Genomic DNA, 15,162 nt, shown 5'->3' with positions numbered 1-15,162 from the left:
TTTAGTTGTAAGAAAGAAAAAAGTGATATCTGTGTAAAATGTTTAGTTTTGGCATATAATCAGAAGCATGTTTTGAGGAGTTCATCATTAAGTTAAATAATTCTATGTCATTTGTGTCATAAACATAAATAAATAATCCCTGAATAAAATATAATGATATTTCAAGGAAACATAAAGTGGTTGCTTATTGATTTTATTTACACAGCCAGTCCCTCAGTAGAAGAAAACATGGGACAAGACTCCAGTGTGACAATAAGATAGAGCAAACCAAAAGTATACACGTAAACCAGCTTAGTTTTTACTACTGGGAAAATAGCAACATATTTGTGTAAAGTGTCTGTTTGTTGATGGTCATAGGGTTCAGTAAAATGAACTTCGTTTCAGAATATATGGCCTTCTTGCTTTCTTGCTGTGGAGTTGCCTCTTTAAAATATATGGAGATTTTCGTTTCAGCGGCATGTCACTGTTCTGGTCCACTTCAAGGTATTCTTTGTCAAGCTGAAACAAGAGTTAAAGACAGCAGGTTTAGCTTTGATATACACATTCCGTTCTCATGTGGTGAGCATGCTGGGTTTGTGGAGGTGTAATGAAAAGAGTGCAGTCTGCCGTGTCGTGGTTGGAGTTGTTTTTTGGCTCTGGGTTCCTTTTGAAATTGCATGATGTGCTATAAAGACGTGTTAATTCGGTGTCTTTCAATTTTGCATCTGCAGAGTAAGAAGATTGTGTAACCGTGGGCTAGCATGCAAATCACATATTTTACATTTCCTCTCCCACCTCTCTGGGATGGAGGATTCTGCAGAGGGTCAGGAGGTCATAGAGTTCCTGCGATGTTTGGCTCACAGCAGTGGAAACCCTTTGATCATTAGCTTTCTGGAACCTGTTTGCGTACCAATCCTCCTGCCAGGGCTCACTAACCCTCGCCAACATCCGGCACATGTTAATTACAGGCATCTGCCACAGGGGGGAGCTGTGTCTGTTCTGTTCTAGCTACAGACACAGAAAAAGTGAGGTACAGGGAGGGAGGGGGAGAGAGAGAGAGAGCGAGAGAGAGAGAGAGAGAGAGAGAGAGAGAGAGAGAGAGAGAGAGAGAGAAAATTTTATAGAATCGTATATCAAGTTTATTTGTGACAATTAAAGCAGTATTATTCTCCACAACTGCAAGCCCATAGCATAGACATTTAAGGCTTATTACCACTTCCCCCCTGATTGCTGCATGTTTCTCTGTCTTAAGTGCACTAATTTTATTGCATCCACAGGACCAAGTAACTTCATCAAAGCCTGACAAGCGGTCTATAAATCCTGTTTAATTCCCCGGCTGTGTGAGGTCTACAATCAAGCGCTCAAGGTACATGGTAATAAGCATAATAGAAACTGAAACAGCTTATAAATTCATTTTGTATCCAATTAACTTGCTTCAAAAATCATTCAATATTATGGCTGAGAGGGCAACTGGTTCAGCTGAGAGATGGCTTTGCTTCTAGCTGAATAAAAAAAGATGAAGATATTTCATTGCGTTACCTCTATTCCCATGAGTCATTTCAGACATTGAATGGTCAGCAGACCGCCTATCTAATACACTGTACATTTCATTAAACATCTGGATTTCATATATTTTACAAAATAATTAATGCTGTATGTTTCTGTGTGCAAAGCAAATTGCATTTAAAGCAAATCCTCTAAGTGAGAATGTGGTGCATAATTTGATTCTGAGCTATTACAGAAATCAGTCTCATGTCTGATTGTGAGTAAATTGCATCAGTTAAGCAAATGTGTCTGGAAACCGATGCAATCACTGATAAGTAGCACACTTCAAGGCTTGTCCACTCTCTCCATCTGCACTTGTGGATCAGAACCATACAGCTATACATCAGCACAACCAGAACTACAAAACCTCTTGTGTTTTATGCTTTGACTTCACACAACCAGCAAACACTGGGAGTTCTGATTTAAAAAAGACGAATGACTGAAGGCAGTTTGTCAACAAGCCAATCAATAAAGTGATTCAATGTATTTTCCAAAGAAGAGGGCTATTACTTTTAGTGCTGTAGTGCTTGCAGTGCTGATAACTAGAGGAGAGTAGAATCTTTAAAATGCATTCACACAGGTAATGAGTCTCAAACTATAATTAGGCTTTAGCTTAGGCTGAATGCTCTTACAGTGCTTGATGTTACAGCTTAATATTTAAAAGGTTCATAAAAAATATGTCGAGCATTAAATAGTGTGTGTCATGGAGCCAACTTAATATCATTCTGTATAAAGTTTAAACATATTCAATTATACAATTATTGTTCAATTCAGAAAGATTAAAAGCTTTCTTACCCACCACAAACTGTAAACTTATATCTTACTTGTCCATTTATATATAAATACGATTTCTAAAGATTTATCCTGAAGAAGACAAATCGTTAACAAAAAGCAGGCATGTTTTAAGTTTTCCAGTATGGTCAAACAGCGTCCTTCTCTCAAAGGTCAAATCAACACTCCAAAGACTTCCTGCTGAAATCTATAGTCACTTGAGGGAGCTTTTTACTAGCTTTGTAAGAAAACAGCTGTGTCTATCCAAATCGATCACTATACATGATTTAAATCCAAGCAAGTGGCTTTAGACTATGGTATGCTTTAAACTATGGTAATACCTCTGAAGTAAAGAGGCTGCTTAGTATCTCTTCTTCCATTGCATCTTTGGCCTGATAAGTGTCTGGGAAGAAATAATGGTTACATTAGTTATGCATGGATATACCTCGTAAAAAAGCAAAGCAAAAACTTAGCCAAGAGCCAATAAGATTATTACAGGGAAGATAGAAGTTCTCTTCCTAGCAAATTGCAATAATTGCTCATGTTCACTCTTCAGTTCACAATAAACAACCTTCCTAACTTGGCCAGATCTGCCTAAAACATACACTTACATGATTGTTTCTTTTTTAATGAAAAAGACAGAAAATGCCTTTCATTTTAAACACAGAATTGCATGATTTAACTGTTATATAAACTGAAGAGTGAAACAGTGGACTCTTGGAGTTCTTTAGTGGCCATAGTGGAATTTATTATTTACTTTATACTGCATCATTAACCAACATGATTTATAAACTGAAATAAATGTATTTTCTTTCCATTTCCCTTTCTTTTAATTTCTTTCTTTTTATCTGTGATGTAAGATTTAATTTTCTAATAACAGTTAGGTAAAGCAGCTAATGAAATATAAATTACATCTGAATAAAAAAAAAATACAAAATTAGAATTGCAGCAGATGTATGATCAATCTGCACATATAAATGCATTTAACTGAATAAATGTCAAATGCATTGCATGATTAAATAAAGTAGTCTGTTTTACAAATCTCTATGTGTACCTCAGCTCACAAATTTATATTCAGTAATATCACTTGATTAGATGAATTGGGTGAGGTAGAAAATCTCACAACAATATTTATGGGGTGCTGATGACTGTGTAGTGATGAAGTTCCTACCTGAGCAGAGTCCATTGATGGTCAGAAAGACAAAAACCACAAAGGTCAACTGCACTGACATCTTGCTCAGAATCCCGCAGATATTGCAACGTTAAACTAGGCCTGAGTCCATAAAGTTATAGGTCAAGACTAGATAAAGTGAAGAGAGTGAACAAAGTAAAATCAGAGAGAGAGAGAGAGAGAGAGAGAGAGAGAGAGAGAGAGAGAGAGAGAGAGAGAGAGAGAGAGCAAGATGAAAAGAGATGAAAAGATCAAAATGACTCTAACAGATACTTTTTTCTTGGTTCCTTATCCAGCCCGTTGAGCTGTGTGTCCTGTTGGCTTTTTCAGGAATAAGCTGAGGAGCGCTGGGCTCCATTCCACCCAGTATATAAGAGCAGGAGTGATGTCACAGGCTGCTTCATCCTACCTCCTCCCTCCCCTCTCCTGCTCTCTCCATCCTTCCCCATCTGCCCTCTTTCCCATCACCTTCACATCCTGCATCTTGATGACATCAGATGACATGAGAGAAATACACGTCTGTCACTTTGTAGCTGACGTCAAAACCTCTATACCTGCTCAGTTAGTTATTTTCTCCTTTTTAGGAAGTGAGATGCAGATTTGTGTTTGTGACGTTTTCAATGACTGGGTGAGCTGTTTGCATAAGTACAAAGTGAAAATGTTTGCCAAGTCCATCTATGGCCACTCTTTTTTTGTTATGCTGCAGCCTGATTGTACAATTGTTAACATTTATTTTATTTCTCAGTAATCTACACTCAGTACTCCATAATGACAAAGTGAAAACTAAATTCTAGAACTGTTTGAAAATGTTTGTTTTATTAAAATAAATAATCCATTTTTAATTATTCATTTTAATACATAGACATATTTTAATTGTTAAAATTGGCATATGATTGTGTATTAATTTTTATTAATTTATCCAAATAAAATTTCCTCCAATAATAACATTTACAATTAAGGCCAAACAGTTAAATCTTGGTTTTATCAGACCAGGGAATCTTGTTCCACACAGTCTGAGAATCCTTCCAGTGCCTGTTGGCAAACTCTAGGCAGTCTTTCATGGGTTTTGCTCTGAGAAGAGTCTTCCTTCTAGCCACTCTAGTGTAAGGCTGCACCTTCTGGAACTTTGACCCATCTCCACGCAAGATGTCCAGAGCTCAATCAGCGTGACCATCGGGTCCTTGGTCACCTCTCTTACTAAGGCTCTTCATCCCGATTGCTTAGATTGGCCAGACTACGAGCACTTGGAAAAGACCTGGTTGTGACACACATCAACTTTAGAATTATGGAGGGCAGTGCAGCAAAAAAAAATATGTAGTCTTCCCCTGATTGTGCCTTGCAACAATCCTGTCTCTGTTCTTGTTGCAGTTTCTTTGACCTCGTGGCTTGATCTTTGCTTTGATATGCATTGTCAGCTGTGAGGACTTCAATAGAGAGGTGTGTGCCTTTTCAAATCATGTCCAATCAATAAACTTCAATAAACATTTAAGTCAAGGTGTACAAACATCTCAGCAATGATCAAGAGATTTGGGAGGCATCAGAGCTAATTTTCAAGTGTTGTTGCAACGGGTCTAAACATGTGATATTTTAGGTTTTTTAATTAAAAAAAAGTTTAGACACTTCTAGAATTCCGTTTTCGCTGTTCAGATTACCTCATGGGGCTGACTGAGAGAATGCCAAGAGTGTGCAAAGCTGTCATCAAAACAAAAAATGACTATTTTGAATAATGAAAATATTCTGTGTTATTTATTGTTCACTATATTATTTCATACGTGTTCTCCCATAGTTTGGATGTCAGACGTGTGCTTATGATTAGTACACTATACAGTTAAAGGGGCAAAATGTCAACATGTGTATATTATTTGGTATACGTGTGTATATGATCAGGACCAATTAGAAGCAGAAACATTTTGTGGGAGTTTATATGTTTGTATTGTTGTTATTGTTGAACTCCTTATTTAATGGGTTTGGGTTTAGTACTGGATTATTTTCCTTCTCTCGACTTTGTAGAAAAACCTTTACCAGTAGTTGAGCTAGTGGGAGACAATGGTTGTGTGTAAAATGAGTATGCATGCATTAAAATGAACTAGCTTTGCCCTGGCTGTTTTCCTCTCGTCCCCATTTTGAAATGCTGTGAGTTTGTCGTCAAATAAAAGTCCAGGACTTCTGGGCTAAAAAAAGAAAAATCAACACTCCAGTATTTAGTAACAGAGTATCCCTCAAGCTTTTTTTGCATACTATGTAGTGGGGTAAGGTGCGGATTTGAGACGTAGCCCCGCTCCCTCCTCGTGGTGGGACGGCCTATTGAGACAGGAGGCTTCCCCAGACTGCTTTGAACTCTGTTCACAAGTTGGCCAACTTTTCCCTCAGCAGCAGCAGCAGCAGGAGCAGCCCAGGAGCAGGAGCTGCGCTCAGGAGTGTATGTGTCCGGGGATCGCGCGATGCCTCGGAACTGACCGCTTTCCCACTGAATCACAATGGCACCGTTTGGGAAAAACTTTCTGAAAGCGCGACTGAAAAGCAAGTATGTACATATTTCCAAACTATAATTTAAATGTTTCCACATTGAAGAAAATCTCTAGTTTTTTTTTATATTTTTTAATTGAATAGAATTCTTTGAATTAAGTGTTGTGTGTGTGTGTGTGTGTGTGTGTGTGAGAGATACAGAGAGAGAGAGAGAGAGAGAGAGAGAGAGAGAGAGAGAGAGAGAGAGAGTGACGTCATAATACGAGGATTTGCTTACACTGCAGTGTTGTTGGATCATAAGGTGGCTGAGTCTCGAGTTTCTGCTGATCAGCTTGCATAGACACGGGTGCTTGGGGCTTGTCTGTGTGTCTATGAATGTTTTTGTTCCCATTATCGATTGGTGTTAATCTGTTGTTTGGTTGGTGTATTTTGTTCAATCATATATAGTTTAAAAGTGTGCGATCTGACGTCATTAAGAGCACATTGAACGCACAGTTACAATGGTGTTAATGGGAAAATATTAACTGGTATCAGGACATGATGGATATAGTCACGTTTTATAGTTAGCTCCAAAAAGAACGAACAGAGCAATAATGTCTTTAGAAAACTTTCAATGGGACATCCAACAAAGAAGAAACGGGGAAAGCAAACTCTGTCTGGCAGCTTTAGAACGCAGTTGTTGCAGCCGAGATCCATTCGTCTTGGTTTATGAGAGGCAAACACAATGGTGTCGGTGGTATTAGTATGAAAGTTAAAGCTTCAGAACCTGATCTGTTTGAGCAGAATGTAAGAATGAGGCATCAAGAAGACTTAAGCTTCTCTTCATCAGTCTTATCAAGAAAAGATGAAGCAAATGTTTTATTCCACTTACACCACTATCAGCATGAGCTTGTTGTAAAGCATTAGCCAGAGTAAAAACTGATTAAAAACATATATTACAAAATAAATCTCAAACAAGACTGCAGATCAAATGTTAATCATAAAGATTACATTGTTTATTTAAGTGTACAGTACACACAGTGTATAATTTTTCAGACTTCTAAAGAACCTCAAGATTCTCACATTGTACAATAGTGGAAAAGAAATACCTGTAGAAAGAACCAAAAGGGTTTGCCTATACATATATCATTACCTGAACAGTTTCCAGTTGTGATGCTACAACAATTGTGGACTATCTGCCTTCCAAGGGTTTAAGTCATACGGACATGTAAAAATCTGCTCACAGTGTAGCATGAAAAACTTCATGCAAAACCAATTATAAAATGACAACTAAAATGTTAAATTGCTAAATGCAAATTTTTAATAAGTTTAACTTTAATGAAAACTTAAATGAGCTTATCAGACTTTATGAAAAAAATTACACAGATCCGACTGAACCAGGCCAGTGTGGGTGAAATTTCTTTTTATTATCTTTTGCAAGGGAAAAATTAATGCTAATCATATCCCTAACAGTTCCATTAACCTTAATATCTTTTCATACAACTTGAGGCTTGAAAATGGCTTGTAGATGTTGGTATTAACTAATAAAGATTCCAATTTAAAGTGTAAAATGAATGAACAGGGTCAAATTAAGTCCTATCTATGATTAAATCTTACCGTTTAGGAATACCATTCGTTTTCTTTTTTACTTCAGTTTTGCCTCATGCTGTGTTTGTGTAGACTGGCTGGTGATAATTCAACATCATTACCATCCAGATGCGTTTATAATACTTTCTGGGGAAAAGGTTTGTGCAGCAAGAGTGCAAACACACCTAAATTATGTCTAATAGTGCAGGTACTGTTTTGTACCTGCAATGCGAAATTGCCTAATATTAACCGTGAACCGGTAAGTAAAATATGAAAGTATGCCATGTTACTGAGAAACCACACAGCGTGCTCTTTTCCAATGTCGATACACAAAGTAACAGCTTCACGTTCAGCGGGCACAAATCACTGACACTGGAGACTCTACAAAAAAGTTAAATAAAATCTTTCTATGTATGATCTCACACACACACACACACACACACACACACACACACACACACACACATGTGTATGTATGTATGTATGTTTGTATGTATGTGTGTATATCAAAGCACAACCCCCTTAAAAGCAACACACATTATAATTATCTCAAGTGTTGAGATGGAAAACAGATCAAAAGTAACACAACTCCTATGGTCTGTTATTTCATGTGGTGCTGCACAAAGACAGTCTAGTGCATGTTTGGATAATTTTATTCATCAGCATGTTATGCTATGATTTTCCCCCCTTTTACTGCAGTCTTATCACACCAGCCAGGGTTTGAATTAAATCACAGCTTTGCCACATGTGCTTATTATACACGCTGTATTATACACCCGTGCATCGTCCTTGTGTGCCAGTGAGCATTGGTAGTTATATAAGCAATATGGTTGCTTTGTCCTGACTGTTTATTATAATAATTGGGCGATCCATATTATTGTGACAGTTAAATTGCCTTGTTGTAGGATCTAATTATATAAGTAATTCCATGGATAGATTATAAATCTCAGAACATTAATCAAAGTTTTTGTCCAAACATGTTGCGCTGAGTTCACTCCTCTCAGATTGTTTTGTCTCCACTGAAGATGACTATCTGCTAAAGATGTTCTTTTTAAAGATCAACAACCATGTTTTTTCTCTGCACGAGTCCCTCATCCTCTGTAGATAAGACTTAGGAAAGTCAGGAAAAGTGTTTCTTGTTGATGTATCTCCAGTCAAAGCTGGCAACAAAATCCTATTGTATGCTTTACACTGCCAGTTGAGTAGCGCTAATGAACTCACCTTACACATGCTGTCACACCTTTAGATGTTCTCTTAATAGCTTTTTTTTTACTGGATTTAATTTAAATAAATGAATCTCTGTAATGAACTGTTTATATGAGGAAATTTTTTACCAAGTCAATTTCTCAACACAATTAATAATTCATTATATTTTGCCATAGTGTTCTTGACACATTTGTGTGGCTGAATCCCAAATAGTGCTCTGTTAGGTATCTTGTGAACAATATTTGTTTTGTACTGACTGTACAAATTGAATGGGTTCTATTTTTGTGTGACTATGCAACAATAAGTACAAGTGGATTATTGTTACGGATAAATATAAATCTGAAACATAAAAAACCTAAATACAATTATACATTTGACAGTGTTTAGGAGCATTAAACATTGCTTATGCCATCCATGTGGCCTAGTAAGAATCCGAGAACAGATTATATAACGTGAAAGCTAGCTAAAATATTCTGTTATATAGTAAAGATGTAAGATGACTTTCTGAATACACATAATTTTAAGACATTTGTTTGGAATGAATTTCCATAATTCACGTCATCATTATCATTATCATCGTCATCATCATCAATGTTTGTTCCTGAATTTAAATCTGGTGTCTGTTAACAAGCCACAAGCTCATCCATTATATTTAATTAAACATACTTGTGATTGTTGATTATTTGGAGGATTATATTTTAACTTGAACAATTAGGCACTTTTACATGATACCAGTTACTAATACTTATAGCTGCTTAGTAACCATGGTGATGCAATGACCATGCTTTAAGATGATGGAAATATATAATGTATATCACTGTATGTATCAGATCACTCTAATCATTTTCATGATCATCAACAATCATGCTTTGTCCAGATCAGAGCAAATAGTCACCCTTTTTAATCACCTGTTTTTTTTTTTTTTGCATCTTTCCAATTATGTAAAAAAAAAATTGTATATAAAAAAAGTCATTGTCACAGTAATAATCTCTAAATTGCTGACAAAACATTTACCTGAATCTACAAGTTGTCACACCAAATATTGACAGAGTTACTCAGAAACTGTCAAGATTTGAATAGTTTTTTTTCCCTCAAAAACTGTCAAAATTCGTATTGGTTTTTTTTTTTTATATAGAAACATTTAATGTAATAATTTTTTGGTCACATTTTTTTTGCATGCGCTGATGATTGTACAGGACTCTATATGACTGACTTGAAATTCATAGATAAATTTAAAACCAAACTACAGTATGTTGGTACTGAATTTCCATGATCAAACAATAATTAATCAAGGAATCTGACCATGGGGATTAGCATTCCTAATGTACATGTAATATCGCCTGCAAGATTGTTCCTTAAGCTGGAAAATATACTCATTAGCATCTAAATGGCATTAGTTGTTTCTGCTTAGTGGTCAAGCACAATGCTGGGTGTGGAGGAAAACAACAAGGTTGTTCTGCATTGCATTCGACATACAGTGTGTCTCTAATAGTCACGAAAGCACAGCATTATTTCACAAAAGAAGTAGGTTGTCGTATATTATCGAGATGAGTACATTACTTGTTAATGTAAAATCCAGGCATTTAGTCACTGCTTTTGATTTCTCTGTAAATAATCACAAAACTGTTTTAAAAAAGTTTCCTTTACCTCAGCTTCTAATCTCTGTTTTTGTTCTGATACTGCTATGGAAATGCGCACATTTGCTGACAGGAAGTGTGTAACAGGATGCCGCTGGTGTCCACTGATTTTCACACAAGACAAACACAGGTGCTTCCAACCCCCATTTGGTACTTTCCTGTATGAATATGTCCTTTGGAAAGCCACTATATGGATTAAGCGATATGTAAAAACTCAAAGTTTTTCGTTTTAGCTTTAAAACTATGCACATGTAGTTATCATAAGTATATCACTGCAGTGAATATTCGAATGAAGGGAAAGCAGTCAGGAAGAATCCCAACACTAATATAGTATACGTTTTACGACAACTAACAGAAATACATTATTGTATTTAAGGCTTGATTGATTTGCCTCTGTCTATCACATGCTTTAGTTGTGTCCTAATCGCATGTCATAACACCGCAGTGCATTTGTCATGCAGTCATTTGCTGGATATGCTTGTCAATCGATATCAAATCAGTAACATTATTACACATTAATGCAGGCCTGATTTTGATTACCCAGCTAAGAATGTTAGCTTCTGAACTGCAGTAGCTGCATAGTGCATTGTACGAGGTGTTACAAGGTGGTACTGAAATTTGCAAGAATTGTCAAAACTTTGTGATAGACCTTCATCTTCAGGAAGAGGGCGAAGTCCACAGCAGCCATTTCTGGTTAGTAGGGCGGGGACGGAATCGAGATCGTGTGAATTGTTCGCCGACGATGCTCATGCATCAAGTTGCCAAATTTAAAACACAAACTCATTGCAGCTTCGCCGTATTTCAAACGTATTTCATGTCAAACGTCTCTTGGACAGATTTGTCAAGTTTCACACAGAATTTCACGTTTGCTCTTTGTTTTAACTTGCTATCCATGATGTAATCGCAGATGTTGTAAAGCACATGGTCAGAATAGCACCCACTTAGCCCCATTAGTCTCAAAACTTTTTGATACCATTTTGTGTAAAGTTGTTGGAGGGTAGTTTGATGTTTTTCTTTTTTTGCACCTACTTGAGGCCAAAAGGCTGCAGGTGGCTGAGGCCAGGAATATGCATTGTAAAACCATTTCCTTGTATCTAATTTCTGTTACCTAACCTCTATTGTTGTGCTATCGACGCTTTTAAGATGCCAGTAACGTTTTCATAGCAAAGTCAGACCGCAATTCTTTTCATGTTTAAAAGACAATATGACTTGTTCAAGATTCACATTGGGTCTTTGGTTGCAGTGGGAGGGAATTGTGTAGGAAAAAGAATGTGTGTGTCTGTACACTAACTGCAGTAGAATTTATCATCGGTTATACTGTTGGAAATCATTTGTTCACAACATGACGTGAAGCTAACCACAGCTTTTTGCCACACATGCCATAAAAAGATTAACTAGGATTATGTGTTATAGCTCATACAGCAATCATGTATGACGTGTCATGTATCCTTTAGAAACATCCCACTTTATGTCATACACAGACCCTTTTACGCACTGAATTTAATTTTTCTTATCACAGAAAGTATTCTGTTTTAACCCTATAGGATTTTTGATGTCACCTTAGTAACATTGTCATTGTTTAAACAGTTTAATTAAATCAGAAGAATGAAATATTCCTTCCAGACATTTGCTGAGGCAGCAGCTCTGTACATTTTATAAAGCATGTTATAGGCAGTCTATGTGTATGCAGGAGATCTTTTAAAGTTGTTTGCAATGTAAGTAGCTTTGGTATTTACTTGGCTCAATTGAACTCTCAGGATATTCTAACCATTAACCAGCCACTCACATTGTTGCATACGTATTACATTCCTTTGGGGTCTTTTATCAAGGACTCACACAATATGCCACTTGTTTTTCTGTACCAGGTGAAAGCCTAGATAATGTTGCACCAGGCTACAAATCAAAAAAAAAAAAGGCCAGGTCAACAATCTCGGCTGAAAAGTTTTTGTGCTATTGTGCTACTATTTACAAGCCATGACCTTTCCGTCTGCCGTTTATTTTTCACCCAGATAGAACATTCATCAGGCTTAGTTCATCTTCTACTACTCAGGTCCAGACCAGGAGTACCGGAGATATTATACTCAAAAGAAAACTTTTAAACCAAGACTTTTCCTTTGCTGCTAAAAGAATAATCTTAGGAAAGTAATCTCAGTGAGTGGTTAAACTGGGTTGGGGACAGGGAAATGACACAGATTTCAACAAAGGGAATGACATTAATTTTGTAAGAGCAAATAACAGAATGGCAACTTACAAATTAATTTTATAATGTGATTAGGATAAAAAAATTGAAAGAAGTGCTCTGATCTCAGTGATTGCAGAAAAGTGATTGCCTGTGATTTTGTATTCAAAATGTAAAACTGTGGAAACACCATAGTCAGAGACTAAAACTTTCTTTCAGCTTCTCCCATTAGGGGTCGCCACAGCGGATCGTCCGTATTCGTGATCCGCAAGTCTTTGATTTGGCACGTTTTTAAGCTGGATGCTCTTCATAACGCAACCCTCCCCATTTATACGGGCTTGGGACCGGCACTAAGAGTGCACTGGCTTGTGCAACCCTAATGGCTGGGTTTGGTTCCCTGACCGGGGATCGAACCCAGGCGGTGAGAGCGCCGAATCCACTAGACCACCAGGGAACCACCGCAGTCAGAGACTATTGTTTATTAAATCTGCTCTTCCAAATTATAAGTTTTCCACCGATATGATGTGCTGGATTTCATACTGTCCTGACACAATATATGATAACAGTATTGATCAAAATAATCATACAATCATGCAACCTTGTAATGAACTTGTCATGTCTTTCTCTGGCTATACTTCTTTGTTACATTTGGTGTAACCAAATCCATTTACATTTTATTACTCATGAATGTGGATTATTGTATTCAAGCAATTTATGCATAGTTTTCTTTTATTTTCTGGTGGTTACTGAATTTTCTCCAAGTATTTCAGCTTTTGTAATTAGCTTCCTGTTTTTCTTTTCTCAGATCCAATGAAACAAAGGAGGCACCAGCAAAAGAAATCCAAGTTTTAGTAGGCAAAGAGGACAAAGTTGTTTCTGGTGTTACCAAGCATACAACCTGTGCTGATGTGGTTCAGGCTTTACTGGAAGACCATAAGACATTACCAGAAAGTAAGAGGCTCCTACATGGAGAACCAAAAGAGTTCTGTCTTCTGGAGCGGTGGAAGGGGTTTGAAAGGGCTCTGCCTCCCCTTACTCGTATCCTCCGCTTGTGGAATGCATGGGGTGATGAGAGGCCCTTCATACAGTTTGTCTTGGTGAAGACTTCTGAGTTTATACCCAAAAGGGCTTCGAAATCTAAGGGGCTCAGGTCTAAGAGATGGGAGCAGGGTTCAGTGCAGTATTCCAGGACCCTTCCTGTGGAGCGGCAGAAACGCATGGTGAAGAAGGCCTTTCGCAAACTGGAGAAAATGCAGAAGGTGGGAAGCTCGGAAGGTTCGGAGGAAATTGACAAAATGGTGCAACTTGTCATCTCCCAGGATTATACCATCCGACAGCAGCTCCACCACATCAGGCAAATGGACCTGGAGCTCGAGCTTTTGGAGCAGCAGCTGAAAGAAAGCTGTCTGTCTGATTTTGGGCTTAGTGATAGTGCAAAAAGCCAGTTGCTTTCCATGTCTGTATTTCAGCACGAGGATCAACTGCAGGAATACTTGTATACCAGTGATGGAATTGCACAATTAGACCTACAGGTGCTCAGACATCAGGAACTCATTAATGAGCTCTCTAGAGACATTGACCTGGAGCTGAGGAAAGCCGTTTGCACATTGGACACTGAGGAACTTGAGGGGGCAACAGCTACAAATCCTGCTTTGGAGTATGATCCCATCTCTTCCCTGTCGTCTTCAGAATCTGTAGAGCTGGATACCTTGCAAAGTGAGTTGAAGGCTAGTATGAGAGCAGGGATTTCCCTCCATACCCAAACCCAGGACCTTGAAAAGGAGCTTCAATATAACACAACATTGCTGCAGTCAAGAAACCAGGAGTACCAACATCTTATAGCCCAGTTGAGCTTAATGCAGCTGGAGGAATGTGCTGAGCCACCAAACCCTGTTTACCCGAAGAGCTCTGTCAGGCCTGGTGTCTCTCAGACCACAGGGACTCTTAGACAGAAACTTTCACCTAGTGATGTGACAGACACTGACTCGGATACTGGTATAAGCTCTACTCATAGTCAGGACTCATTGTCTCCTTGCATGGACAGACAGCCCCCCCTGGACACTGATGTCTAAATGATAGACCTGTAAAAAAACAAGCAACAGAAATGGTTAAAACATGCATACATATATATCAGTGGCAATAGTGGTGGAAAAATGTACATTTATCATTTTGCTTTTATAAATAGCCTAGCTATGAAATAAGCATTATTTATAAGACAAGTCATACCTCTTGTGCGAGCTAATGGTGGACATAATCAACATCTCAATCAGTATCAGTCAGTAATAAATTAGAAAGTATCAACTGTATCAGTGTTTCGAATCGCTTCTTTAAATGAATAATGTTTAAAAGTAAAAGAGGCTGTTTGCAGTCATATTTTGTTCACATATATTTGAGTGTCATTTTGTATACAAGACATAATTTTCACTTGGCTAGGTCTAAGATGATTGATCTATAAACCTTTCAACAGTAAACATTTCTACAAGATTCGGAACATTGTTGGTTTTTAGATATATTCAGAAAACCTGGGTTAACAGTGATTTAACATGGCCAAATGTTCACACCTGATCAACACTCATATGTGTTTCTTCCCCAAAGCCTTTTTCACAAAGTTGAAAGCACACAATTGTATAGAATGTCTTTGA

General features: G+C 37.5%; 2 protein-coding genes across 2 annotated transcripts; one reads left to right on the top strand and one right to left on the bottom strand.

Moving 5' to 3' along the window:
• Positions 1 to 209: 209 nt before the first annotated feature.
• nts (neurotensin) lies at positions 210 to 3,788 on the bottom strand. The gene is made up of 4 exons (XM_046864829.1): positions 3,467 to 3,788; positions 2,637 to 2,698; positions 775 to 987; positions 210 to 498 (listed from the first exon to the last, which is right to left on the bottom strand). The coding sequence occupies exons 1-4, from the start codon at positions 3,525 to 3,527 to the stop codon at positions 361 to 363; spliced, it is 474 nt and encodes a 157-aa protein (XP_046720785.1). The 5' UTR covers positions 3,528 to 3,788; the 3' UTR covers positions 210 to 360.
• A 2,008-nt stretch (positions 3,789 to 5,796) lies between these two features.
• On the top strand, positions 5,797 to 14,826 carry rassf9 (Ras association domain family member 9). The gene is made up of 2 exons (XM_046865335.1): positions 5,797 to 5,990; positions 13,326 to 14,826. Exons 1-2 carry the CDS (start codon positions 5,944 to 5,946, stop codon positions 14,590 to 14,592), a joined length of 1,314 nt encoding a protein of 437 aa, XP_046721291.1. The 5' UTR covers positions 5,797 to 5,943; the 3' UTR covers positions 14,593 to 14,826.
• The last annotated feature ends 336 nt before the right edge of the window (positions 14,827 to 15,162 follow it).

Source organism: Silurus meridionalis, chromosome 13 (assembly GCF_014805685.1).
Source record: "Silurus meridionalis isolate SWU-2019-XX chromosome 13, ASM1480568v1, whole genome shotgun sequence".
NCBI lineage: Eukaryota > Metazoa > Chordata > Actinopteri > Siluriformes > Siluridae > Silurus > Silurus meridionalis.
Note: the sequence above shows the minus strand (reverse complement) of the source record. Positions and strands in the feature narration are given on the sequence as shown.